Source organism: Corvus kubaryi, unplaced genomic scaffold, assembly GCF_017639235.1.
Source record: "Corvus kubaryi isolate FWS band 111438036 unplaced genomic scaffold, C.kubaryi_AGA036_p1.0 134, whole genome shotgun sequence".
Lineage (NCBI taxonomy): Eukaryota > Metazoa > Chordata > Aves > Passeriformes > Corvidae > Corvus > Corvus kubaryi.
Window position 1 is genome coordinate 527,836 of NW_024580668.1, and position 27,914 is coordinate 555,749.

Consider the following 27,914-nt stretch of genomic DNA (forward strand, 5'->3'; position numbering starts at 1 on the left):
GCATTGTCCATCATAAATATCCTATTGAGAACTAAATACAAATCTTCACTCTCTGGATCTCCTAAAGGTACTGGAAATTTACTTAAAACATTAAAGTTTCTTACCTTTCTATTTGCATCATGTTGAAAAAAATGACAAGTTGTAAAACCCAGTTATCCACAGGAAGTGTTTGATTTTTGTTTGGTCCTCTGGCTTGTATCTGCAAGTCCTGTGTGAATTACAACACAAAAAAAAAAAACCCAAGAAAACTTTTATCTAAAAATGTTGCATTCTTTTATATATGAAGATTTTAATTTCTTTTTGGGTGAGTGGATTGACCATGCTCACATCTTTGTGCATTTCTTTGGTTACCTTAGTGACACCTGAACTTTGCATTTTAATGTGTTCAAAATTTCTGGGAATGTTCCAGGCATTGATGCACCAAAAGAAAATAAAAATCTAAAAGAAGTGATGAGCAGTCTTCTGTCACCTGGAAATCCATTTAAGTTTAGTATTGTCCATAGGTCACTGAGTTGTTTGATGCAGCCACCCCCATCTCCCCCTCCACCTGGTGAGGATAACCTTCTACTGCAACACTGTTTTGGTAACACTTCAAATACTCTGGTATGAGTTAGCGAAAAGTAACTGTGGAAGGGTGGGAAAGGAGCAGTTCTGTAATTAGCTTCTGGCTCAGATTGTGTGAGTAAAATTTTTGTTCTTTCACCTCTCTTGGATATCTGAGTGGCCTTCAATTCTAGCAACACCTCGAGTACTGTGTGTAGGGATCAGTTACTTGTACCAGTAGGTATCTTGAAAAGTTTGAAGGATCTAAGCCCTGATTACATGGAAAAATCCCCTGAAATTCTGCCATCTTTCTTTCTCTGTCCGCTGAAACAGCCTTTATGAGTGGTTAGCTTCAGCTTTCTCAATTATGGTGCTTTTTTCTTGGATAGTTAGAATTTTATAAGCCTGTTATAGGGTAAAGAGCATATTTCTTTGTAAATGCACTGTAAAGCCTTTCAGAATCCCCAAATAACCTGTAGTTAAGTGTGCAATGATGGACAGTGAGTTCTTTCATCTGAGTGAAATATTTCCCACAAATCAGCTAAAGGATCGTCACCTGCACAGGTAGCTGTGAATGCAAACACAAATTCCAGATTTTGTTCTTTGTTCTTTTGTTCTTTGAAGTTGCTTGTCTCAAGCAGTAGGATGTGCCTTTGAGTCCCCACAGATTTCTGTGAGTAGGGGCTGCACTGTGTCCTGGGTGCCCCTGTGAGCAGGGAGCTGTGACAGAGGAGCTGTCCTGGGGAGAGCTGGGCACTGTCTGAGCTTTGCTCTGAGCTTCTCGGGGACTCAGCTGGAAACAGCAAAAGCAAACTGGACTGTCCTTGTCAGGGGCCCCCCTTCTTGGGCAAACAAACCCCAGGGATTGTGCACTGCTCTTCCCTGCACTGTACCACTACAAAGCCACTTTCACCCATGTGTTTTGAAGCTGAAACCTGGTTCCCTAAAACCAGGCAATGGCAAATATGTGAAAGGTAGTGCCTTGCTTTAAAAGCAAACTGCTTGTAGAAGTTTTCTGAAAATAATGTCAGACCTCCTTTCCAGCATGATCTGAAACATCCTGATGTTTCTGACATCAAAATAACAGCTTTTGGTGTTGTCTTCTCAAAATGGGTGGCTAAAAGCTGTAACTTCAGTTACTTAAAAAGACACTGCACTTCAGCAGAAAAGAAGAGTTGGCTTTTTTCATTGCAAGACTTCATTGCATTTCTTCATCTGCAAGGCTTTGGTATAGTCTTTGCCAGGCAATTATTATTGTGTTATAGCTGAAAATTTTCAGTGATTCTAGTGATGCTCTTGGGAATTAAACTTAGTGATTGTAAAGTTATTACCCTGGAGTCTTATTCTAAATAATTTTCTTCTTTGTCTTATGATTTCGTAGAGGTCCTTTAGACAGACTCACTAATACCACTCTCACAGTTACAATGCACCCAGTGTAACTGCTGCAAATTTAGTAGTCAAATATAGGATTTATTCTGAGTGTAATCTGCATATGTGTCTTCTGGACTAATGGGAACTGAACTATTTTTGCTCTCTAGTAAAAACAAAGTTATACAGGTGGTAGTATGATAGGTCTGACATGTTTATGATGTTTTTTTCCAAAGTAAAAATACTCCACATGGTAGATTTGGTGGTGTATCTGTTGTTTTCCAGTAGCTTCTTACCTCTTATTTAATAAATAATTAAATCTTTCTGTCCATGAATGTATTGATCTAGGTTCTCCTCTTAGGCTTGTTTTGTCAGTAACTGTCTAAAAACTTCCCTCTGACTCATTGCTGCTCCTCTCACATTTGGAAATCCATTCACAGGTTCAGAATTTGAAGCTCACAGAGCCCTAGTGGACTTGTGTTGCTACTAATGGCCCGCCTGGTGGTAGCTGGAGCAGTGATTTCTCCTTTTCACCTATAAATTAGGAAAGAATAAACCTTTGTGTGCTGCCCTGATTAGATCCGTAGGTGACCAGTGTGTGTCTGTGCACGTGTGAGTGCCTTTGTGTGTAAAATGGATTTACTTGGCTGTAAAATGTATTTATAAATTGATATGTGGCTTGTAAGTGGATATGGACAGCTGACCTGTTCATGTCTATTTAGGTTCCACTGGCTGAACATGAGGATAATTTTGCATCCATGTGTAAGAGAAATCTAATACTAATTTGTCAGCACAGGAAAGATCTGTCACAGCACTGCACACAGACTGGGGCGCGTCCTGCGCTCCGAGGGGGTTTTCCTAAATGGCCATAGGTAGTGCCCGTGAGCACTTCCAACACTTGTTTATAGTGCTGCAAGGCCAAGTGACTCTAAATTGATGCTTGAACTGAGACTGAGACGTGTCCTGACTTCAACAGAAGTAACCTTCAGAATACGTGTAGCTGATACAGTTTATGAACTCTTACACCTTTGCTTTTCCCCGCCAGAGCTACTTCAGCATTTCCTGCTGGACTCCAGCTTTTTCTCCTCTTAAGTGGCTTGGCATTCCTGGTGATCCTGGGGGAAAACTCTATGATAATAATAAAGGATGTATGCTCTAAGCAGTTTTTTTGTAAAGACTGCATTTATTTCTTGCCCTCCAAGTGAAAAAGTTTAACTTCAAATGGTAGAATGCATGAAATGTAATTTGTCTGTGGAAGTTGCTCTTTGTTCAGTGTATAACCAGTGGCCCTGGGTGTGAGTAACAGGATTTGCTTTCTAAGTGGATTCAGTGGTGGGGAAAAGAGACAGACAGTAAAGAACAAGCATAAATAACGCTTCTGTACTACTCTTCTATAAATGAAAGAAGTGTGAAACACAGTGGGGTGTATGGGTGGAACTGTGCTGTGCAAACTGGATGTGTGAGTGACTAATTGGACAAAATGGGAACAATGGGTGCTTGGTTGAACACTGTTTCCCCTTTTGCTGATGGAGGAATAATTTCAGTAGATTGTTAGTTAGAGAATGCTAAATATTTAGTATAATCTGGTTTTCATCTTTACATTTTAGGTCAATAATTTGGCTTCCAAAATTGGAATTTGTCTGCGTTCAAAGCTGTTTGCCTACAGAATCTGCTCTGGTTGGAAGTGAAACATGTCTCAAGTTCAGATTCAGACACCTTCTACTGCCCTTGCTGGGAGCCAAATACTGAATAAAACCCCATCTCTTTCACAGCCTTTGAGTATACCTTCTACTACTAGTTCTTTGCCCTCTGAAAATGCAGGCAGACCTATCCAAAACTCTGCTTTGCCCTCTGCTTCAGTTACATCCACCAATGCAGCTGCAGGTAAGATAGAGGGCCAATAACTGTATATATTTTTAACCCTTACAGTTTGGCTTGATATATTCCTGATGCCTTGCGCCTACACATGATTTAAAAGTAATATTTATCCAACTGCAGTAGCTTGCAATGCTTTCTCCCTATGGAATGAAATCTGTTGGAGACAGCTAGAAGCATACTTTAACCTAAAGTTCCAGCAATTAAGTGATATGTTTGTAATAGTAAAGAATAGTTTTAATAGTATGACATAAATTTTTGAAACATTACTATCCATCTTTTCTACCAGTAGCTTGTTTTAAGTACAAAAAAGTGTTGTTGGAAATAGTTTTAGTTCTATTATCTTTAGTTCTTCTATGACCAGTTTAATGATAAATATATTACACTAACAAAATGCAAGAGAACAAATAAAGAGTAATAAAAAATAGCTAATAGGGGAAAACAGGAAAAGGGAAATGTGAGGTTTTGAAATTTATTCAAAGCAAGTGGTAATTATGAATACTTGGAAGTTTTGGACCTTGAAATGTACTAGATAAGATGGGAACTGTATGCAGGAGTCTTCTAACTTCCTACTTCTGGCTTGCATTAGAACCTTGAATTTAATGATGATGCTTTTTAGGCATGAGCATTGCTTGGAAATCCCAGAGTTCAATAGATTGTTACCAGTTTGGCCAGTGAGCAAAGCTGTCTATTCCAGCATTGCACACAACTAAATGCTAAGCCACTGAGATTTCTTTTTTTTAATTAAAATTTGTAGTACAGTTCACAGTTATCCGTTCATTTATCTGATCTTATGCAACCTTTCAGCTCCTTCAAACATGGCAAACCCCAAAGAGAAAACCCCCATGTGTCTTGTGAATGAATTAGCCCGTTTCAACAAGATTCAGCCCGAGTATAAGCTTCTGAGTGAGCAAGGTCCAGCTCATTCTAAGGTAAATGTTCATACAAGTTTCTTATTGCTGCTGCTCATGCTCTTTCACCTTCAGGAGTGGAAAGGTGAAATGTGTGATTTTGGTGCAAAATAATCCAGAGTAATGGAGAGGAAAGGGAAGCCCCCCCAGAGCATCAGTGGTAGGGAAGTGTGAAACTGGTACCTGGGAACTAAAAAGTTGGGTTCTCAAAATGTCACAAGGTGTCAAGGTGTGAAGGAGTTGGCATTTACAGAAAGTATTGGAATAACATTGAGAACATCTGTTCAATTGTGTTTCATTCACCTGTGGGCATGTAGAAGCTTTTATGGTACAGTGGGAACTTAACTTTCTTCAAACTGCTGAAAAATAGCTTTAAAAAACCTTTCAGAGGATTAAAGCAAAAGTGGAGTTGTGTGTCACAAAGAAGGGTGAGTTTCCAGTCTGCTGTTCAGTGACCTGGGCACAGCAGCTCCCCTGGGGCTGTCACCTCTCCCCACACTGCTCTGGGTTTTTAGCCTGTCAGATCTCATGCAGGATATTTGCCAGCTACAATTGTTGTGAAATTCTTAGTTCAGTAATTGGGAAAATCCTGTTGATGTGCAAAGTGTTGAAAATCTGGAGATGACCTGGGAGTTAAGGAGAACTTGGATTACCATATTCTCAACTTGTGCATCACTGAAAGACTCATTGTTTTGTGTAATAGGGTCTAATAAACTACATTAATTCTGAAGCAGCTTTTTACAAAATACCCTGTTTCTGGTTTTGAGGTGTTTACAGTGCAGCTGACTCTTGGGGACCAGCATTGGGAAGCTGAAGGAACTAGTATTAAAAAAGCGCAACATGCAGCAGCTGCCAAAGCTTTGGAAGGGACAAAATTCCCGAAGCCTACAGCTCGTCCATCTCGTAGTGAAGGCAAGAATCCAGGTATATGCCACAACAAACTGATTTAAAATAGTTATACATAGAGAGAATACACCTTTCTGCTTTTGGTATGTATTGAAGTTGCGTGAGGACGAATAAAAACTGTGATTCTGCCTGTTTAATAATGGAAATTGTCAGGTTTTGTGAGAACTTCATCTTGATTTAATCTTTGATTGTTGTAGGTGACATGATAAATATAATCATATTAATAAGTTTAAAATATTTTTTTTTTCCATCAAATCATTCTGGCTTGAAGAACCTGTTGCTTGACTTACTGTCTTGTATTGTAACACTTTAGGAAATCCTGAAAAAGATGTTTATCCTAATCCTAAAAAAAACCAAATTAAAAAAAGAACAACAAGAACAAAAAACTACGTGAGGAATTTGGTCACAGCAAAGAATAATCTTTTTCATGGGCAGATGAATGAGTTACGTAATTCTGACAGGATAGTTCAAAAGCTGGACAAAAAAGACTACTTTAGAAATGTTAATTTCATAAAACCCAAAGAAGTTTATGTTGTGGGAGATGGGATCAGAACTTTGGAATTTGTGTAATTTGTACTTTAAAAATAAATATATACATTGATTTGTATAAAAGCATTGAAATTGTAGTTTGCTATGTTTAGTGAAGTTCTTACATTACTTAGATTGCTTTTAAGCTCTTTTTAAAATGTAAAATTCTGTATGCACTGTCTTCACATCTTAGCTGCGCACGTGTGTGCTTTGCATGTAGCCCAAAGCTGTTAGGACAGCATTAGTGTGTTCAGCAAGGGTTAAAACTTCTCCTTTGTTCTGATACTACCTAAATTCATTCCTTAGAAACACTTTGTATGGTCAACAGTGAAAATACTAAAAGCTAGCAAGTACTTACTTTGTGCATCTGTTCCAGAGTTTTGCTTTCTTTTGGCAATTACCTCACACCAGACCTCTTGTACTAGAGTACAACTGATTTCTGAGCCAGTGAGACCTGTGGTAGAAAAAAATGACACTTGCCTGTTCTTTTCTCCAGTGAGAATGGACTGGGAGTCAGTTCTTCATGCCCACAATACCGGCACTGAGAGAAATGTTTTAGCCCTCAGTAGCAATTTACCTGCCTTTTGACAAGGCCAGTTGTGATTTGAAAGTGAAGAGTCATAAAAATCGTTCTTAGGTCATTGAGGACAGAGAAATGTTTGATCATTCTCAGTAAACAAGAGACACAGAAAGGATGTAGAATGTATATTTGGAGAAATTTCTTTCCTGCAGAAAATTCTTTTTCTGCACTTTGTTAGATACACTGTAAACGTAGGTAAATTAGCAGCTTCAGAAATTAAAAGCAAAATTAAAAAAAAAATCCAAAAAGAGCTCCCTGCAAATTTACTTTTTTGTAACAGGACTTGCGACAGCTGTACTAGGCTGCTGATTTAATGTGCATCATACAGACCTATTCTCTTTCTGTTCATTAGCAGTTCTGTTTGGAATTCAGTCATTTAAGATACTGCATGTGGCAAAAGTTGAGCTCATTTTTCCCTGCTTTGAGCCAGCAAAAAGAGTTTAAATTGTCTCAGTTCCTTGTGACAGCTGGACAACCCTTTCTGTTCCTTTTTATTTAGACAGTGTAACCCCCACAGTGGAGTTGAATGCACTTTGCATGAAGCTGGGGAAGAAGCCCATGTACAAACCCATCGACCCTTACACGGGGATGAGATCCACCTACAACTACACCATGCGGGGTGGTACCTACCCCCCACGGTAGGTGTTGGCTCGGGGGATTGCAGGCTCCTGCCTTTGAACCTCTGCTCTCACCACCCTGTGCCTCGATGCTGACTGCTGAAAACTGGCTGTGTCCCCCTTCCAGGGACACTCAGCTGAAACATGGCCAGCTTGCGAGGCAGGAGCTTTGGAGAAGTACACCCACCAATATCTGTAATTTGCCTTATCTCCAGTGCTTTATTTCTTTGGGGTGGGGCAAGGGAGCTGGACTGAAAATTGAAGTCTTTTTGAGAACATTCATGTATAGCCAGCTTCATTGAGCAAATAGCTAAATATTAGGTACATATTTCCTGCAATTCCTTTGTGTGTAAAAGCAAAACTGAAGAAAACAGTTTGATGCTTCTTCTGAAACTATTTAAATTAAAGTTGCAGTTTAAAGAATTCTATATAGGCATAGGAACTTAGAATTCAAAACTTCCTGGCCTGCCAAGTCCATAGAAGCATGGTTATGTTGTCTTTGTGTAGCACTTGGTCAGAAATGTGTTCCTATTGTAAAACAAGAATGTCAATATTTGTTTCAAAGGTTGCTCACTAAATTCTTTAAGGCTGTAAATCAAAATTTGATTTTTTAAAATTAGGGCTTCCATGGTGAATTGACATTGACCCACATCTAACTTAGATGTCTGTTTACTTTGTAGGCCAAATCATTTGCTTATTTACCTCTTTCTTTGCAGGTACTTTTACCCATTTCCTGTCGGGCCTTTACTTTACCAAGTGGAGCTTTCAATTGGAGGGCAGCAGTTTCATGGGAAGGGGAGAACAAGACAAGCTGCTAAGCATGATGCAGCTGCTAAAGCACTGAAAGTTCTGCAGAACGAGCCCTTGCCTGAGAAACCAGAGGTGGGAATTAATCTTAGTGTCGTAAGCATAAATTGCTAGAATAAACTGGGATATTACTATAGATTTTTTTCTTGTTGAGAGGAAGGGGACAGTTGGGAAATTTAATTCTGTGTAGCAGTGGTGACTTACTTGTGTCAATAGAAACACTTTGATTTAAAACCATAAATTTCTATGGAACTAGAATTTTCCCAGATGAAATTGTTAATTTTTTTACTGTCATATTTTTCCACAGCAATGCTGTAGACCTCTGTCAGATATGAGCACTGGAAGCATAGATAGGAATTAATATCTTACCAGGTACAGATCATAAACAAACTTCTGAAGAAGTGCATAAATAGGCAACATAAAACTCAGGCATGGATTTACTTCCTGGGCAAAATCCCTACATGATTTTGGAAAGAACCATGGAAGTTCTAGAAGAGCAAGAAATGCATGGAAGTAGTAAACTCATACACACATTTTGATAGGAATATAAGAAGACAGTTTTTATCCCTTCATATATTTATGGCTGCCCAGCACTTTCTGTTCCAATACCATTACTGTGTTTTTCATGCTTTTTTGTTGAGTGGCTTTAGGCAGAAGGTCTCACTGTGGGCACAGGAGTTGCTTTGCTGCTGGGCTGGCTGGCAGCCTGCACCCCTCTGTGCGTGTTGGGTGCTTTGCAATCTGGGGAGTGTGAGAACTTGCTGGATATGGAGTCTGGCTGTGTGCTGAGAAAGAAGGAAAATGAAGAATTGGACAAGAAGGCAACAAGGGGTCTCAGACTGAGAAAAAAATAGCTGGGAACTACCAGGAATGGCAGAGCAAGAGGCTTGAGGAAATGTGTTGGGAAGCCAAGGGACACTGAGTTAAAACTTGGTGCGTGTGGGAGTGAGCATTGCCCAGGTAACTGGGCAAAAGCACTGGATCTGACAGTTCAGGGAAGAGGCTTGGGAGGCATTGGTGGAGGTGCTTTGGGTAAGCAAAAGCTCTCCTGGAGGAATGCAGATTATTGAAAGATGGAGGCTCCTAGGGATTACAGATGCTGTTGGGAAAAGAGAGTGATGCTGGGAACAGGAGCTGGGACTTGGGGTGAGCCCCGCACTGAAATCTGAACTGGTGACTGGCAGAGTGTGGGCAGGGGCCAGCTGGTCTTCATGCACGAGAGGCCAAAGCAGAGGAGGATGTTCCCCTTCAGTTCTGGGAACCCCAAATTCTGGAATATTGTTCTGTATCAGTGGTGCAGAACATCCCCTTTTTGCACCCATCCTTGTAACAGATAAGCTGCTCTCATGGGCCCTTTCCCCCCTCAGGGAGCACAGACCCAGGGAGAGCAGCTCTGCAGGGCTCACATGTCACTGAATTATTCTTTGTTAAGTGTTTTAGAGATGCTTCAGTACAGGTGACTTTCTGGAAATGTAGAGAATTGTGTTTTGGAGTTGGATAATGTGAGGTCTTCAGAACAAACACTGCAGTTGTTTTAGGATATCTCATGCTGTGTGAGGGATATAAATCCAGAGGTAGAGGAAGTAAATTATGTAAGACTGCAAGAAGGGAGAATTATTTTATTAAGAAGACAGGACCTGAATGGTGTCTTGACTCTGAGAAAACTGCATTTGTCATTTTATTTTTCAATTTATATTTGACTTGTCTGTAAAAGGAACAATAGGAAATGCAGCTTAGGAGAAGGAGAGTGGGCCTTGGAACAGGGGGTGCTGGTTTATAACAAATACTTGAATAAATCGAGTTTTCACTTAAAGTTTGGTACTTGAATTAATTGATATTTGTGGCTTTCAACTGTTGTAGTTTTAGGAAAGTCTGAGGGGATTGTTTTTGTAGCAGCATTTCACTGTAGCCAAGATGAAGGTAGAATAAGGAAGGTTGTGGTGCTAAGCGAACCCTGTTCATTCCTGCATCCACTGAGGCAGGGGCCTGAAAGGATACAGGAGTGTGGGGTCACGAGAGATGCTGTTAAAGATGCCTGTATACAACGGAAGCAAATGAAGATTTCACAAGCAGACGTAATCCTGATACTTCCTCCCAGTCATATGATGTTGCCAGTAATTTTCCTTTTAAATGTAGTTATTTTGGTGTATCCCATTTGTGTGTATGCTTGTGTAAACATAATATTCTGAAGTTTGAACTAATGTGTTTTAAGGGGGAGTATTTTTCTAAATTTTTTTATTATTTGGGGTTTTTTTTACAATTTTTTGTTTTTATGGAATTTTGCTCTTTATTTTTAAATTAGAAAATATTCAGTGCACAATAACAGTTGGGCTCAATGATCTTAAAGATCTTTTCCAAACTAAATGGTTCTGTGATTCTAAGAAGAAATCATTGAATGAAATTATTAGACTTTAAGGGAAAGAATGACCATTTCTCACACCTTTTCGGGCTGCATATCTAGGAGCAAGAGGCAGGAAAAAGAAAGTAATAATATTGGCTCTCAGCTGGACCAAGCCCTGTGTGAAGAACTCAGTTGAATGTTAGAGCTCTTCATTGAGAGGGGGCTGTGGTGGGAGCCCTCACAAGGACCTTCAGTGTGGCCGGGGTTGGACGTGCTGGTGAAGGTGCAGGATGGGGTTAGCATATTCAAAGACAAGTGATAAAGCATTGATTTAAAGCTTAGGAAACATGTAAAGCTGAGCTTCCTAGCATGATTCTTAGGCAGGGATTCTATTTTTGCCTCAAAATTTGCTTCTGTGTTTGTTGCCAACTCATTTGGTAAATATCAGCTGCTCTTAGTACCCTTAATGTGGAAGAACAGGCTCAGACTGATGACTGATTAATCAGTGCATTTCTGGGCAGCACCTCCACAGGTGTTCGGTGTTTGCTCACAAGCAGCCTTGAGGAAGGGCCTGTGGAGGGAGTTCCTGGAAGAGGGCAAGTCCCTCGTAATGGAGTACAGTACTTCTGGAATTTGCTTGAACAATGTGATGAGAGCTAAGAGTGGTAAATGCTTCGGGGTCTCATTCAGATTTAGAGGCATAATTCCTGGAGAGTTCAGTCAATGCAAACATGCAAAATACTTCAAAAATAAACTTTAGGCATCACCTGCCTTGAAGTGTGCAGGGAAAGGGTGAGAGTGTGTGTGTATGATTATTTTCGCTTTATAAAGTAAACTGATCCAGAACTCAAGTAGAGGCAAAATAATCAGTAAAATAGCTATAGTCTGTTAATGGTTATTTTCATAATAATAATAATAATAACAACTCATTATTTTAGATAAAGGTATTGAGGAAAAGAACCTTCATTTTGCACTGTGCACACAGACTTAGAATGTGTTAAGAACATAACACTGCAATAGAGCAAATAATTCCCTTCTATTAATTGTGTTCTCCTGAGAGGATATTAAGTGGCAAAAATTTAATCCAGTAAAGAGAAGTCCTGGTCATCTTCACAAAGAAAAACATTGGAATTTGAAAAACTAGAATATATCTGAAATTACAAGGAGAGGAAAAGTACTTGTGATTGAAGTTGTTGTGCCAATGTTGGTGAGTGAGGACAGTGACAGGCCCTTCCTGGCAGTGCCAGAGTGAACGTGGCCTTAGGAGTTCAAATACTGCTCCTGGGAATATGCTGCTGTTCCTTGTGAACTTAGCAAGTGCATTGGCAATGGGATTTGGGAGATGATGATTGAGACTTTAGGCTGCTGTACTCGATCTTGGTTTTGTCCCTTTTGCCCAGCTGTGCCCCTTTTTGCCCGGTTTTGCCCCGCGCGCGGGGCCGTGCCCAGTGCGGCTGCCGCGGGCTCGGCTCCAGAGCGGAGCAGTGCTTGGGACGGCTCCACACGGACCTGCTCTGCCTCTGCCACTGGCACCAGCAGTGCCAGGGCTGTGCCCAGCGTGCTCCCCTGCAGCTCAAGCCTGACGGACAAGTCAGCCCATGAGAACAGTGGGAAGTCTGATGGGACAGTGGGAGGAGTGAAAATTTTACTAATTTTTTTTTTTCTGAGATGGGAAGAGGCTGTCTTAACTGATGGGATAAAAAAATCCTTCATGTTTTAAACTAACCTGTTAGTAGCAGACCTGGGGGATGCTTGCTGCCATCAAACAAGTTTTAATCTATGAAAACTTTCTAGCTCAGCTCCCCTGCTGCTGCTCCAGTAAGATACTTAAATAATTTTTATTACCTGGCTGCATAACTAGTATTGTGGCATGATAAAATTGGTGGTATTGTTGCTGTTCATCTTTATCATAATCTTTCCAATATCCCTGCTGGACACTTAGTCCTAAAATTTCTCTGTTGCTGTTGACATGCCTTAGCTCATGTTGATGCCAGCACCAGTGAAGACATTTTTGGAATCCCAGTCAAAGTTTTACCTGGAGATACATAGATGTGCCTGTAGGAAAGCTTCCCTGGCACTGTTGTCCTAGCAGGTTTGAGTTCTCAGAGATGGTCTGTGTTTGATTTAGGGAAGTTCCTGATAGGATGTTCTTGACATGAGAAAACAAAGCTGCAGATGAAGCACTTACAAGGGAGCATGTGAAAAGACAGGACTGTGCCAGGGGGCTCGTCAGCCATCCCTCATTCACACTGGTCCCACTCTTAGAATCTTTATTTTTCCTGCCCTTTCTCTTACCTGATCCTGTCTTAGTGTTTTTGGTGCAAATGTCCAGTCAGTATATGAAAATTGTATTTCATAAAGGTACTTCCATTTGGAAATCATGTAGCACTTTCTTTAAACACATTTTTAAACCTATTGGCATTTATTCAATTTGTTCTTTCTTGTAATGAGCACATGAAAATATGAAGGTTTGCAACCTTTTACCCATACACCTTAATGAGCTTCTTAAGATTCAGTTCTGTAGTGTGTGAGCTGCATTTCTCCACATTCACGTAACATGGCAGTAAAGGTTAGAGCACTTAAAATTTGCAGAGTTCAGTAAAGTGGTTGAATGGATAAAATTCAATTTAATAGGATCTTTATTTTAAATAGAGTATGCTTCTTTTAGGTTAACGGAAAAGAACCAGATGATGAAAATCTCAATAAATCTGAAATAAGCCAAGTTTTTGAGATTGCACTTAAAAGGAACTTGCCTGTGAATTTTGAGGTATGTTTATTTTACAAGCTCTAGATTTGTTTTTATTAGACTATTAAGGGTGCACATTAAGCTGAGTCTCTCCTAGATAACCCAAACAACTGACTTTTAACATGTCTTGTTAGTTGTGAATACACTTTCACCTTTGACAGTCACCCTGATTTGTCTTGGAGATTATATGGTAAAGGGAAGAAAAAAGAAAAATCCACCTGTTCACAAGTTCATGCCCTAAAATGATCACATGGAGTGAACAGCTATGCTGTGGTTGTCTGTGCAATCTTTTTTCCAAGCTTTTTGAAAAAAACGTATTACAGTGAAGAACCAAAACACAACCCTGCATTAATGGTTAGAACATGGAAGTGCAGAGTCGAGGCAAAAGACTAGAGCTCACTCTGAAAGACACATATGGAAGTATTTGCTTAATTAAGCACTGATCTGGACTACCCATGAGGTGCAGAATCTCACAAGTAGGTTTCTTTTCTTGCCATGAGGTGACCTCATGTGCATCTGACTTTCCTTTCCCTTTGGCCTGGCTGCTTGCTGCCTCTTTGCCCCTCCTTGATCATTTCAGTTATCTTAAATCAGGAGCTTCCACAGGAGCATCTCTGTTTCACTAAAATAATAATTTATCATGCTGCTTTCCTGAGCTGGCAGAGTAACATTTAAGCCAACTATCTGAATTATTATAGTAAGAAAATGCAATTGTGTGTAACTAAATTGCTTCTGAAACAGTTCTATGAAATTTTACATGAAACTTTCAATTATTGCAGATCAGCCTGAGAATCACTGGTAAAAATACACTGTCACACAAAGCCAATTGTGGGTGGAAGCTCTTAATTCATTCTTACTTTTTGACGATATGGATATTTTGGAGTACGATGTTAGGAGTGGAGTTAAAAGACTAAATCTGTAGCAGGCAGCTATCTCCTAGATATCTCCAGAATTCTTCAGAACTTCAGAGTTCAGAAGTCAGAATTTCTGGACTAAAATGCTAGATCCTAAAGAGTTGCTTTCTCTGTAATGTTCTATTACTGTACCATGATATATTTAATGAGGTGATGTTAACTGTGGGGAAGTACACACTGATGAAATAGAACAGTCATATTTTTATACTGAAACAGTAAATCAGTCAATTAAATAAGAAAGGTTAATGACTTGTGTAAATACTGTTTACTGCTTGCTGCATCTCATCCTTTTAAAATATATGCTTAGTTGGGTGGGAATATGTTATTAGAGTGAATATGATTTACTTTTTGGATGGTATGAAGATCTAAAATCTCTTTATCCTTAGTTCTTGAGAGAAGTTTGCTATAAACAATGTGCCCTGCCATTTTTAATAAGTGTTTATCACGCTTTCACTCAGTTTTTCCCTCTGAAACAGGTGACCAAGGAAAGTGGTCCTCCCCATATGAAGAGTTTTGTAACCAAGGTATCAGTTGGAGAATTCATGGGTGAAGGTGAAGGAAAGAGCAAGAAGATCTCAAAGAAAAATGCTGCAATAGCAGTCCTAGAAGAACTGAAAAAATTGCCACCCCTTCCTATGGTTGAGAAAATGAAGCCACGAATCAAAAAGAAAACAAAATCAATAGTGAAGGTAAGAGAGAAAAGGTTGGAAATTTGACTGTGCAAATAATCATCAGAGAGGCTTTTCTGAGTCAGTTATAAACACTCTTCAGCTGCTCAACCTTTCCCAGTTGTCTGGTGCAACAAATGAGCTGCTATTTTGCTCCCACTCTAATGGGGTTCTGACACCACTTTTATAGCAGTTACCAGTAAATTCTGGATGAAAGAGAAACCTTAGAAAAGAAAGAGCAGTGCATAAAAATCAAGCTCTGACTTTAAAGCCTCAGACTTTACAGCTTCGGGTTTTGCTTGATTTTGCTCATGCAAATTGTCCTGCAAGGCTGTCCCTCCTAATATAGCAGGATTAGAATTTGTAAAGCTATTAGCAGGGTAGGTTACATGTGGTCAAGTGTGACAGCGGAGCCAGATAAATTCAGTATTTCTCTTTGGCTGTGACAGTGTTTCATTAAGCAATTTTTATTTCAGTATTCTTAAAATCTTGAGATGAATGAATTCAGTGTCATGCTGTGTTTTGTCTATTAAACCAAATATTCACAAAGTTTGTCTTACTTCCTAAACACTATTCTATGTAGCTGCAGACAAGTCCAGAATACGGTCAAGGAATGAATCCCATTAGCAGACTTGCCCAGATACAGCAGGCCAAGAAGGAGAAGGAACCCGAGTACATGCTCATCACAGAACGTGGGCTGCCCAGGCGCAGGGAGTTCGTGATGCAGGTTGGTGTGACCATTGCACAGATCTGGTGGCGTGGGGTGTGACCATTGCACAGATCTGGTGGTGTGGGGTGTGACCATTGCACAGATCTGGTGGTGTGGGGTGTGACCATTGCACAGATCTGGTGGTGTGGCTCACATCTCTTTTTTTTTTTTTAATGGCAATCAGGTTGTCATGATGATATACAGAGTTAACAGGTTTCCATGACATGATTTAACAAAATATCTAATGGGCTACATTCACAGAAGATAAAGGTTCAAGAAAAGTGATCTGAATCATGTTTAAAAAGAAATTGCACAGGGCACCAGTAGTCTATGTTGTAACTGCCTAATGTTTTAATTAACAGGAGTATTAATGTTCTGCTAAGAGATACTAAGCTGCTTATATTTTGTAACAAAGGATTTATTACTACTAACCTGGGTACCCAAGGTGAGATGATGAAGCACAGTTCTTTGTGTGACTTCTCTTGGGGTTTTTTGTGCTCGAAGGCCAATGATCACTGGTAATAAATGACAACTTGCTTAGAACAATGACCACTTGGAACTGTTTTGTGACTCACAGCATGCTTGAGACACAGATCACTAATAAGGGAATCCCCATACTACTGCTTAAGAATTGTGTTTTCTTCCTCTTCTGTCCAGGTGAAAGTTGGTGTACACACAGCTGAAGGAATGGGCACGAACAAAAAGGTTGCTAAACGCAATGCAGCTGAAAATATGTTGGAAATTTTAGGTTTCAAAGTCCCTCAACCTCAACCTCCAAAACCAGCATTAAAGACAGAAGAGAAGGTGAGTCTTGAGGAAGCAGCAGCTGGTTAATGTTGCAGCAAAGGCTGAGCTGAAACTGAAGCAGCTTTGCAAGGCAGTAACAGGGTAGGAAGTTCATTCCCTCTGCGCTAGCCAGGAAACTATGGTACTGAGGGGACTGCTCTCTGAAAAAATATTTCATATCCAGTGTTTTGGATACATTAAGTGTTTGGGTTTTCAAGTAAATCAAAGTCTCATCAGAAGGCTAAATGAATGTGTTCTGCTTTGTGAAATGTCTCAGAACCTGTGATAATCAATGTGTTTGTCTTAGAAACTTGCGGACCTATAGGTTACAGTACTCTGGTAGCAATAGTTTTACACAGCCTTGTCACCAGTTGCAGTGGAAAGTTTGTTATGGGTTTCTCTGGTGGGTCCCTTAGCAGGGAAGGAGCCTTGTGTTCTGCTGGTGATTCAGCAGATACTACCAGGGAGCTCAAACAGCAAATCTAGGGTTAGTTCTCTTGTTTTCGTGTATGTGCTCATTTGTGTCCGGTATGCTCCCCTCAGCAGTACCAGTAACTAATGGCAGTTTAACTGGCTTTATTCTGGTATCTAGTTTTGAGTAGCTGTGCTCCTAATACCAATTCTCTGGGATGTGGTAGTTTTAGGCCTTCAATGAATAAGAATCACTGAACTTCTCTTTTCTTGCTAGCAATGTGATTATTGATGTTTTTGAATAATAACTTTTTCAGTTAAATTTTGGCTGGTCAGATCACCTGCATCTTGAAAACTTTAAATTTGTTTTAAAATTAATGGGGAAAAAAGTTTTAAAGGGGTATTGTGTATTTGAGTTCTTTTCCTTTTATTTTTAAGACCCCAGTGAAAAAACCAGGTGATGGAAGAAAAGTAACCTTCTTTGAGCCGGGCTCTGAAGAGACTTCAGCTAGTGAGTAACCTGGTGAAAGCAGCAGGGCCCTGTTGGGGGGTGTCAGGTCTGTTCCCAGTCCCTTCAGCAGTGCCATGTAGCACTCTGGGATGAGCAGAGCTGTGCAGCTGCTGCCTTGCAAACTAAGTGGAGCCCTTGGAAAGGTTTGGTTCAAACCCCAAAGAACTTATTCCTCCCAAGGCCCTGGTCCTGGGATGAAGATGAGAAAGGGTGTCAGTACTAACTGGTCAACCTAAGGCAGAGTTGGAGAGGGAAGAAGTGGCCTTGTCCAGAACCACCTTTGTCTGTGCCTGGTCTTTGATGACTGAGAGCAGGAGCTGTGCCTGCACTTGTTTCAGGCAGTCAGTAGTTGTGGTGGTCACACCCAAGGTGGCAGGCTGGAACCAAAGCACCCCAAACCTGGCCACCCTGTACACAGACATTGCTCTCCAGAATGTCATCTGGTGGGAGGAATCATTATGGAGAGTTTGTCTGTCACCACAGATTGCTATTCTAGAGAGCATGTTTCAGGTACTTTGTGTTTGAGTATAACTTTGCTGTTTAAATTATAGTAAGTTGGGATTGACTTGGACTTTAGTACTATTTTCCTGCATCCATAAGGTCTTAGATAAACTTCCTGACTTCCTATTCAGATTTTTCTATCCCTGTTTTCTTCCATCTACAAGTTTTGGCTTTCATCCTTAGGCTTGAAGCAGCTCTGCCCTGCAGAACTTTATTAATCTGTTCTGCCATAATAGTGATTCCTTGGTTTATTTTGGTGTCATTGTCTTCCCCAATTTTCTTGAGCACATCTGTGTAAGTTTCATCCATAGCTCTGTGTGAGTTCCCCTTAAAAAGCTGTTCTTATCCCTCTTTAATCTAACTTACACCATAATGTCAGCAAATTGCTATCAATTGACTGTGGCTGGACATTTGCTGTAAATAGTCTTGCTTCTTTGTGCTAACATTCCATTTTACCTTTCCTACCTGTTGTTCTCACAATATACAGTTTAAACTTTGTGGACTGTCACTCTTTACATCATTTAATGGTGGTTCTGGTCATTCTGTGGTTTCATTATTTGCTCCTACAGTTTAAATGATGGAATAAAAAAATCTGAAAGCAAAAGATGTATCTAGAATGTGATTTCAGCTGAGGTGTCTGTGAGCTTGACTGACCTGGAGAAGCTGCTCCTGGAGGTAAAGGGGCTCCCTTTTGGCAGAAGCAGGTGTTGCACTGAGTCAGTAATTCAATAAACAAACTGTCTCAATGATGCTGAAGCTCTGACCCTCCAAAGGCTGATTGAGCTTACCAAGTTTGTTAGTATTTCAAAAGTAATTTGAAATTAATTATTTTTTTCCAAAGTGACTTTTGGTGCCTGTGTGTGTGCCTGCAGGAGGACTCACAAACAGCAGCTCTTCAGTGTGCACCTCTCTTCTCCCAGGTAATAAAGAAGATGAGTTTAGGATGCCTTATCTCAGCCATCAGCAGCTTCCTGCTGGAATTCTTCCCATGGTCCCTGAGGTTGCACAGGCTGTAGGAGCCAATCAAGGACACCACACCAAAGAGTTCAGTCGGGCAGCTCCCAACCCTGCCAAGGCGACGGTGACGGCGATGATCGCCAGGGAGCTGCTCTATGGGGGCACTTCTCCTACTGCCGAGACCATTTTGAAGAGCAACAACTCCTCAGGCCACGTCCCCCATGGACCTCTGACCAGGCCCTCTGAGCAGCTGGACTATCTTTCCAATGTTCAAGGAATCCAGGTAAATGTTCGGCTTTGCAAGACTTCTTCCAGAGCTATCCAAGCTGGTCCAACCTTTTGTTTGTTCAAAAGCTTTTCAGTTCTGCTGGTGAGAGATGAGTTCTGAGCCTGCTGAAATTCATATCATAGTTTGAATTTACCTATGACACGTACCAAATTTTGCAGCCTTTTAAATTTAATTTTCAAATGCACATTTCTGTCCCATTCTCAGCCCCAATTCAGTGCTACTCTGAGATCTTGGAAGAACAAAATTAAAGAAGCATTTTCTGAAAATTGTCCTGATGTAGGAGGACAGTGTGGACTTGAACTTGCCTGATCTGAAATCAGGTTCTTTCACTAATCCGTCGTATAGTAACATTTGCTGTAAGCTCTGCATTTTAGGTCCCTTTAATGAGAATTGCATTAAGTTCCTGTATTCATATGACAGATGAGCTCAGTGGATCAAAAAGCATAATACAGAAGTTTGAAATGCAGACAGCAGTGATTAGAATAAAGGTTCCAGTAACAATCATTATTGAGTAGCCACTTGCATTCAGGAGCCTTGCCAAGCTCTTGTGAGTACTAAAAAACATTGTAAGTGAGGTTAAACTTCAAATAGAGTGGTTCTACTGGCTGAGAGAATGATGAGAAGAAAGGCTCAGCTTCATATATGGGCAAATAATCTGTAGCAGTTGTGATATACTTTCTGTACTTGGTTAACAAAAAGAAATAAATCCTTCTCTTTTCTTCAGGTTGAATATAAAGACTTTCCAAAAAATAACAAGAACGAGTTTGTATCTCTTATAAACTGTTCCTCTCAGCCACCGCTGATCAGTCATGGGATTGGAAAGGATGTGGAGTCTTGCCACGACATGGTATGATGAACATTGCTGAAATGTTACTCCTGAGGGGAGACCGAGGTTTTATCTCACTGCTGGGAGCAAGGAATTAGATGTTCACTGTTAGTTCCCTGGCTAATTTTTGTCTAGTATTTCACAGGTTATGGAAATAATGATTATTAATATCAGAATCTAATCTAAATAATGCTTAATATGCTGAACATGTGTTCACAGTTTTGGTCTACAAAAAGCACATTTGCTGCATCTTGATAGTATTTGTATGAGCCCATGACAGTAAATGCACAAAAAGGAACTTATAAACCATAGGAGCATCTCAGCTTATTTTCTTACCATGTCAGAATGGGCTGATATTTCATTGGGAACTGTGATAGTTGGGTTCATGTTCCCAGACTTGCTGCAGAAATGGAATCCCTTGTGGAAGAAATGCAGTTCAGCACTGGATAGTAAAAGACACTCTAAATCTGTTCATCTCCCTTTATAAAAAAAGATTTTTTTATTACCACTGGCTGAAATATTTCTTTGTGAAAGAATGAGGCTGCTATACTGAAACCTACAGGGGACTTTGGCTATAAAAAACTACGTGGAGCTGATAGGATGTTCCCAGTCTGCTCCCATTCAGAGGAATTTTTCTTGTTCTTTTGGGCTCCAGAGGTGACCTGAGTGCAGCAGCCTGAAGGAATAGTTTGCAATATGTGAATACACGTAGGAAAACCTGATTTTGCTGATTTTTATACAAAAAACTGTTGCAGTACTTTTCTAATGGACATTGTTTGATACGGATTTCATTGGTCTTTGTCACTTTCTTTGGACATTTTCATGCCCATCTCTACATTCTGCTATGCAGAGCTCCTGTCAGACTGAGCACAGGGGTCAGGATAGGGGGGAGAAGGGGAAAGAGCAGCTGGTTCAGAGCTTGAACACTGTGACTGGGGCCACTGTGAGTCCCCTCCTCGGTTCAAAGTTCAGCTGTCACTAAGGCCTGTGCCAGAGTCAGGGATGTGCTGGGAAGCTGCACCTGAAACTGGTCTGAATGAAGTGGAAAAAAGATACCAGTTCTCAAGGGAGGTGACTGACCTTGGCCTGAGCCATGTCACACTGACCCTGTTAAACAGTCACGTGGGCCCCACCTGTGTTGTATTTTTGATTCTTGTGTAACTTGTTTTCTTTTTTGGAAAAGGACTCTGGTTCGGTGTATTTTTCTATTCTTTATCTTAAGCTCCACACCGTTTGAGCTGTTACTAATTTAGTGTCTTTTTTCTTGCTGTTTCTGGTCTGGTGTGTTAGTTTTCCCCCAGTGCTGAAACAAGTGCAGTGGGAATCCCCAGTCACAGCGCCATCGAACTGTTTAATGAAGCAAGATGAAATTCTACACCTTTGTCTTTTCGACCATAATTATGCAACTTAAAAAAAATTCTTTAAAAATATTGCCAAAATAAGAACATTTGGTTGGGTTAAGTGAGTGCTTTCACTAAATTACTGAACTGGCCAGAGGCTGAATTGCTGAGTGCTCTCTCTTCTCTTTAGGCTGCACTGAATATTTTAAAGTTGCTGTCTGAGTTGGACCAACAAACCACAGAGATGCCAAGGACAGGAAATGGACCAATGTCTGTGTGAGTGGTTTCCACCGACTTCTCTTGCACTGATGCAGATTAACCCTATGAGAGTTTTTAGACAAATAACATGAGGGGTTTTATTTGCCAGAAAGGTTGGAATGCCAAGGGCTGTTTGCCCTCCAGCAGGACCAGAGGGGGGTTTGGATGATCAAGCCTGTCACTTCCATGTGTCAAAGGCAAAGCACTGAGCAGGAGCGAGTGGGTGAAGTGTGGGGGCTGTGGTGTGACCCCAGCCCAGTGTGACAGTTCTGGGCCCCAGCAGTTCTGGCTTCCCTCAGCTCAGCTGCCCCTTCCCATTTCTCCGTAAGGAGTGTGACATCGCAGTGGGCTCATGGTTCCAGCTGCTCCTCTCTCTCTCTTTTGCACTGTTGTGTGTCACAGGTAAAGGGATATGCAGGGGTCAAAGCTCATTTTCAGCAGAAACATGGAGAGGGTGCAAATTATTCCCTTGGCTGGGTTTGGGAGGAGAGAAAGTTGAGCCTCTCATTGAGATAATAAACTCTTAAATTAACTGTGGTGGGATTAACAAAGTGCTAATTGATTAAAAATTGGGGCAGTTATATGGTAACAAATTATTAAATGCACATCAAATTATTTATATCCAATTTAAAGCATCTTATTCGTGGAAATAGTGTTTTGTCTCCTAAGTAACAGGTGTTTTATCATTTTAGATGTGTGAAACAAGAAATGGAAAGTGACCCTCTCCTCAAACCGGCGAGCGCAAACCCTTTGGGACAAACACTGGACAGCACTGCCTGAAATAGGCTCTTGACTGAACCCAAACCTGAAAGCACCAGAGAAAATCAAATGCTTCCTCTTAATGTAACCTAACTGTTGGAGTGCTACAGTCTCTACAACCTACTGTAGTGTCTAAATCATAACTGTTGCTTTTTCTTCAAACAGTGATACATTTTTAGTTTCATTATGTTGTTTTGATTGAAATGACACTATAAATTTTTCATTTAAAAGTTTCTTAATTGTATCTAGAACCATAGCACAGTTTAGAAACTTTGTCTTCTGAGACTGACATGTTACCTGTGAACTAACTTGGGAAGATCATATCCCTGTATGTGGTTATTTTGGTTTTGTTGGAATAGCAGCGTTTCACTGGAAACAAGCTGTGTCCCACCATTTTAAAAAGCCCCATATTTTCGCAAACCAACCCTAATTATCCAGTGGTTGAAGGAGTTTAAACACTTCAGGAATTTTAAACTTGGTTTGATCTTTTTTGGTTAATTTCTAGTTTTCTTGAGTGTGGGGTAGGGGAACTCGAATGCAATGTGACTTTCAGTGATCTCTGAGCTGTGTTTTAGGGACTGTGTGTCGGTGGCTTACAGCTCACTACAGTACAGGATATGATCTCAATGTAGTGCATATAAAACTGCAGATTGATTTTCCTTGAGTGCTTTATACTGTTTAATTACATCTCCATGTAGGGCTGAAAAAAATTACCTATGTTTATATATAACTGTGTTGCTTTTGATGTTGTGTTCTTGCGCACGGCCGGTGCGCGATGAGGTTTGCATTGGTCCAGGTACAGCACGATAGCCGCGCGAGTTCAGTACTGCTTCCGTTCATTGTTTACGCTGGAATTTTTTCTCCCCATGGAATGTAAGTAAAACGTAGTGTTTGTCACCAATAAATGGTAATACTAAATTTTTTTGGTTAATTTATTCTTGTACACCACCACAGGGGCTGCTTTTTATAGATTTGTAATGCTTGTGCTCTAGTCCGGGCAGTGTGTTGAGCTGTGGAGTAACTTCCAGTGGTTCTCAAGTGCATATAGAATGTTCTATGTTCTGTGCTGTGCAGGGTGTGCAGACCTGGCAGGGCAAGGGAATGCAAAGTAACGTGGGTACAGTTTGTTATTTGTGCCACAGCGTTAGTGCAGCTGTGTTAATGGGAGCTCAAGCTGGACTTCTAAGTGAAACTTTAAAGTTAACTTAAATGAGGAACCTGGCACAGCCGGTGGATGGGACTTCTTCAAAGTAGAGACTTAAACTGTTTCCTTGTTTGATTGTAACTTGAGCCACAACCTTGCCTTGCCTCAGCGATGTTGGGGGCAGTGCTGCAAACCAGAGCTCCGCTCCTGCCCCAGCACTGGCCCTGGCACTGGCCCCGCAGGCTGACATGTGTCAGTGTCTCGTTCGAGTGTGAGCTACAGTCTGTGTTTCCTTACCTGTGACCTGCAGGAGCAGTTCCTACACCTGTGTGCAGTGCCCGCAAGAACTCCTGCCACAGAGAGCAGTTCCTGCAGGTGCTATCATCTCAGCTAAATGTCTTGGCCATTTTATTTGCATCATCCAGAGCAATCAGGCCACAGGAACTGCAGACCAGATTGCATTGAATCATGTTGGGTGTAATCATTATAAGCAAAAAACCCCCAAACATTGTAAAGGTTTTTTGTTTTTAAATTTTTTTACATTTGTAGAACTAAAATGCTGTACATTTAAAAATTAAAAGAAACTTGCTAGGCTGAGGCTTTGTATTGCAAATTTTTCCAATTCAGAAACTCCTTACTAAACAATTCCTTTTGGAAAGCAGGGAGCACACTGACAGCCGTGGGCCTGGGTTCTCCCTGCCTTCATCTGCTGCTGTTGAGTTTTCTCCTTGGATGGGACTAGAGCCTGCTCTTGGGATTGTTCTGCAGCAGTCACTTGTGGCTAATGCTGTGTTTTATAAGAACCTGGATTAAGACACTTTGCCACAGGAAGCTGCTCAATGCTGTTAAACACCCTGATCCCCTCTTGGGGCTGTGTAAGAGAAGTGTCTCCTCTTCCAGACCTCGCTGCAATCACAGCCTCCTGGTGAGAGACTCCGTGGCACCGTGTGGATTCTGGGTAAGCAGACGTGAGCTCTGGATAAAAGTGGGGCTTTGCCTGCCTGAGTACTACAGTCCTTTGCTTTTCCTGTTGTTTCCTCTGTGCGTGATGCAGCAAAGGCAGGAGACACAGCTGAGACAATGTTCTTGTTTCTCCTCAAACTGACCCCCTTATTTCCCCAGCCTTTTAACCTTGCAGTCATTCTGCATGCAGGGCTGCCCAGGGCAGAGCCGGGAGGGCTGGACTCACTAGCTTCCACTTCTGGTTTCAGTGCCTGAAGGCCTGACTCCCCAAGGAAGAAATATGACTTTGTGGTCCATCAGTCTTGGTTTCAGGATGAAGATCTTAAAGAATTTGTGCCAAAGTTTTTGGGACTGTTGACCTGCAAGATAGCTAAAACGCACCTTTTAGCTCTTGTAAAAGGCTCTGTAGGAGAGCTGAATGGGAATGGGAAGCAGCCTGGAGCCATCCATTCTGTGAATTTCGTGTTTGGGATTTTTCCTATTCTATAAGAACAGTGTGTGTGATTTTGCAGAAGCTCATGAAGTATTTTTTCCAAGCCCCATCAGTGTGACTTTTATTTTGACTATCACAGTGAAGCTGCTGACCCAACAGTTTAGGGAGGTCTTTTCATGGCTTTCTTGATGCCTACCTTTTTTTTTTTTTTAATAAAGTCTATTTGCTGGAAAATCACAATCTTTATTAGAAATGTCAAGAATACTGTAGGCATCTGGTGCTGATTTTCTAGTTTAGGTTGTTATATCAGGAAAGCAGAGGTTGTATCCCAACTAAAGTTTGGATTTCTTCATGTTCAGTTCAGCTTTTAAAAGAACCCTGAACATATGTAACAGTTGTAACATATGTAACAATGTAACAGTTAGAGTTAATGAAACACATGAAACATTTACTCTAACAAGGCCTTTCAGGAGCATTTCATCTTTTCCCAAGTCTCCCCTGCCCGGAGAAAACAATGATCCTGTGCTGGCACATAGGAGATGCTGACAGAGTCTCTGTGAGGGCTGGCAGAGAATACAAAGACATTCTCCCGGGGCTGTGGTACTTAAAAAAACCCAAAACGTGACTTTTAGCTATTTACCCTGACCCTGGGCATGCCTGTGAGGCTGGGCAGGGGCACGGGAGTGTCCCCCGATGCCCCGGCATGGGCTGTGGGGCACCAGAGCTCCTGTTGTATGGAGACAAGGAGGAGAACTGGGACTGAAGAGACTTTTGCTGTCTCTTGAGGAACTTCCTGAGTCCAACGAGACTGACTGAGCTAAAGACATTTTCCACTTGGTTTTGCCAAGGAGAATAAAACCCAAACATAAAACCGAATAAATTTAATATTAAATTCTGCTGCAGCTGTTGACTATCTCAGACCTCCCCGCTTTTCCTTCCTTGCCAAGCTAGGCAACACGAACACGAATCACGTTTACAGTTCCTTTTGTGTTGTGTGTGTGACAGGGGTTTGCAGTGTAACAAGATTAGTTTTCCCTGTAATTCTCTTAAAATGTCCTTCCTTTGATTGTCTTTTCATCTTTTGGTGTTCTGGAACTTGGATTAACAGCATTGAGGTTTATTCCACAAGTCCTGTTTGATAAGCTGCTTTCAAAAATTAGTTGCATACAAACACAATTTGGAAAAAGCATTTTAACAGCTGAATTAACCAGTTTCTGCCTGACATCCTGTAAGGCCCATTTATCTCCCTGCAGGATGTGTGGACAAGAAGGTGAATCAAAAAAGGCATGCTTATCTTTCAGAGCATCTAAAACAGCTCCTGTGGCTGCCCCAGGGTATTTACAGAGCCCTGGCTCTGTTTGGAAACCAGCCAACAAGTTCACCAGGTGGCTTTTTCCTGTTCTCATCGCATTTCAAGCACGACCTTCCCCTTCCACTGGTCCCAGAGAATGCACTCTGCTCCCAATCAGCTTGGTCAGGTCCCCTCATGACCTGATGAGGTGGTAGGACCTGGTACCAAGGTAGTGTCTGGTTTGTGAAGTGCTGACAGGACAAGTCACACACTGCCGACCCTTCTCACACCTTGGAATGAGTGACCAAGTGGCTGTGCCTCCTGTCGGGGTAGAACCTGTGTGTATTTTACAAACAGAAAAAAACAAAGCATGGAGCCACGACATGATTGTGAGCTTGTCTGGACCAGAGCTTCTTCCTGCAGCACGCAGCTGTTCATCTCCTGTGTTTAGTCTCAGCTGCTGTAAAGGCTTTTGGCTTTGTCCCTCTCCCTGCCTGTGCCCTGCGTGGCTCCATTTCAACCCCATCTCTTCAGCTGCTGTTACTCCAGAGACACAAGTTCCTGCCCTCCCCGGCAGGAGCTGGGACGGAGGGAGGGAGGGAACAGCTCGGGATCGTATGGTAGCAGGTCCTGCAGTACGGCCACCCCCGGGGAGGGCGAGCCGCCGTGCCTGGCTGACCTCGCTGAACACCAAGAGATGCACAGGCTGCTGGAGTGTAGGGCTCCGGGAATACCTTCCACGTGTATTCAGGGATGTCATGTGGAGTGTCTCCACTAGAGCCCGATGACTGAATTCACACCCCGTTTCCAGGCTGAATTTTTAGCTATAAAAACCACCACTCACGGTAGTGCTTGGGTTACAAACTGGGCTGTTTTCATTCAAGACATATCCTTTGCTCTTTATTCCATTCCTCACGTCGCTCACTGGCAAACTATTTAACGCAACATAATTCACCTGTCTAAAGCACCTGAAAGCCAAGTACCTGACTCTGATGTGTACCCCAGACAGGAGCAGGGTCCCCCCGCGACACAAACCCAAGCCGAGCTCCGGTGCAGCAGCAGAGGCCGACCTAGGGCTGAGCGGGCAGCACCGAACAGACTGCCGGGGCTGCTGCTCCGGCCTGACGGGATCACGGGCGTGATGGATGTTGGCGCTGCAGCTGCTCGTGCTTTTGGACAAGTCACTGAACATCTCTGAACTGTTGTTTTGGTTTTTATTTTTATTCTGTAAGAGAAAATTAAATGTCCAAAGCCACGCTCGCCCATCCCGGTAAAGAATACCACACGTACAGATAGCCCGGGTTCCGCTGCTCGCCCCCCTTCGCCTGCCCCCGGCCGCCTTCATCCGCCCACAGCGCAGCCGGGCCTCGCCATGCGGCGCAGCGCCCGGCCCGCGCGGCACCGCGAAATGGCGGACCGCCCCTCCAGCCGTGCCTCCTACCGCCTTCCCCAGCTTCCAGCTCGCGGCAGCGGCGGGAGGATGATCCGGCCCCCCTGCGGGCGGCGGGGCGGGGCGGGGATGGGATAGAGCAGGAGCGGCTCTGCAGGACCGCCACGGCACCACCCGACATGGCGGCGATGGCTGCCCCTCAGCGCGGGCGGGCCCGGGGCGGGGCCTGCGGAGCCCATAAAGCGCCTCGCGCGGGCCCTCGCGGCCTCTTTCTCCGCAGCGGCCGAGGTGCGTGCAGGTACTGGTGGGCTGGGCGGATCTGGGATTCCCTTCTGCCCCTTTCTAGGTGGGTGGCCGGGCCTCTGCGGGCGGCCCGGGGCGTCTCCGTGCCCGCCCGCCCGACCGCTGAGGCATCCGCCGTTCCGTGTGATCGCCTCGCTCCCGCTCGGCCTCGGGTCTTATCCCCAAGGGCCCCTCACCGGGCTCCGGCCGCTCTTCCCTGGAAGGTCACACGGAGCTTCCCCGGACGTGTCCAGGCGTTC

General features: G+C 42.3%; 1 protein-coding gene across 8 annotated transcripts; it reads left to right on the forward strand.

Annotated features, from left to right (window-relative positions):
* On the forward strand, window positions 1-23,069 carry STAU1 (staufen double-stranded RNA binding protein 1). Of its 8 annotated transcripts, none has more exons than XM_042044487.1 (15): window positions 1-67; window positions 3,519-3,795; window positions 4,594-4,718; window positions 5,465-5,621; window positions 7,211-7,349; window positions 8,045-8,210; window positions 13,145-13,243; window positions 14,595-14,825; window positions 15,388-15,531; window positions 16,171-16,317; window positions 17,149-17,221; window positions 18,595-18,962; window positions 19,693-19,815; window positions 21,325-21,410; window positions 22,085-23,069. In XM_042044487.1, the coding sequence occupies exons 2-15, from the start codon at window positions 3,603-3,605 to the stop codon at window positions 22,170-22,172; spliced, it is 2,139 nt and encodes a 712-aa protein (XP_041900421.1). In that variant the 5' UTR covers window positions 1-67; window positions 3,519-3,602; the 3' UTR covers window positions 22,173-23,069. The 8 variants fall into 8 exon arrangements, with proteins under 8 accessions (XP_041900421.1, XP_041900447.1, XP_041900439.1 ...); XM_042044513.1 differs by having other exon boundaries at window positions 18,643-18,962; XM_042044505.1 differs by having other exon boundaries at window positions 14,613-14,825.
* Window positions 23,070-27,914: the final 4,845 nt, after the last annotated feature.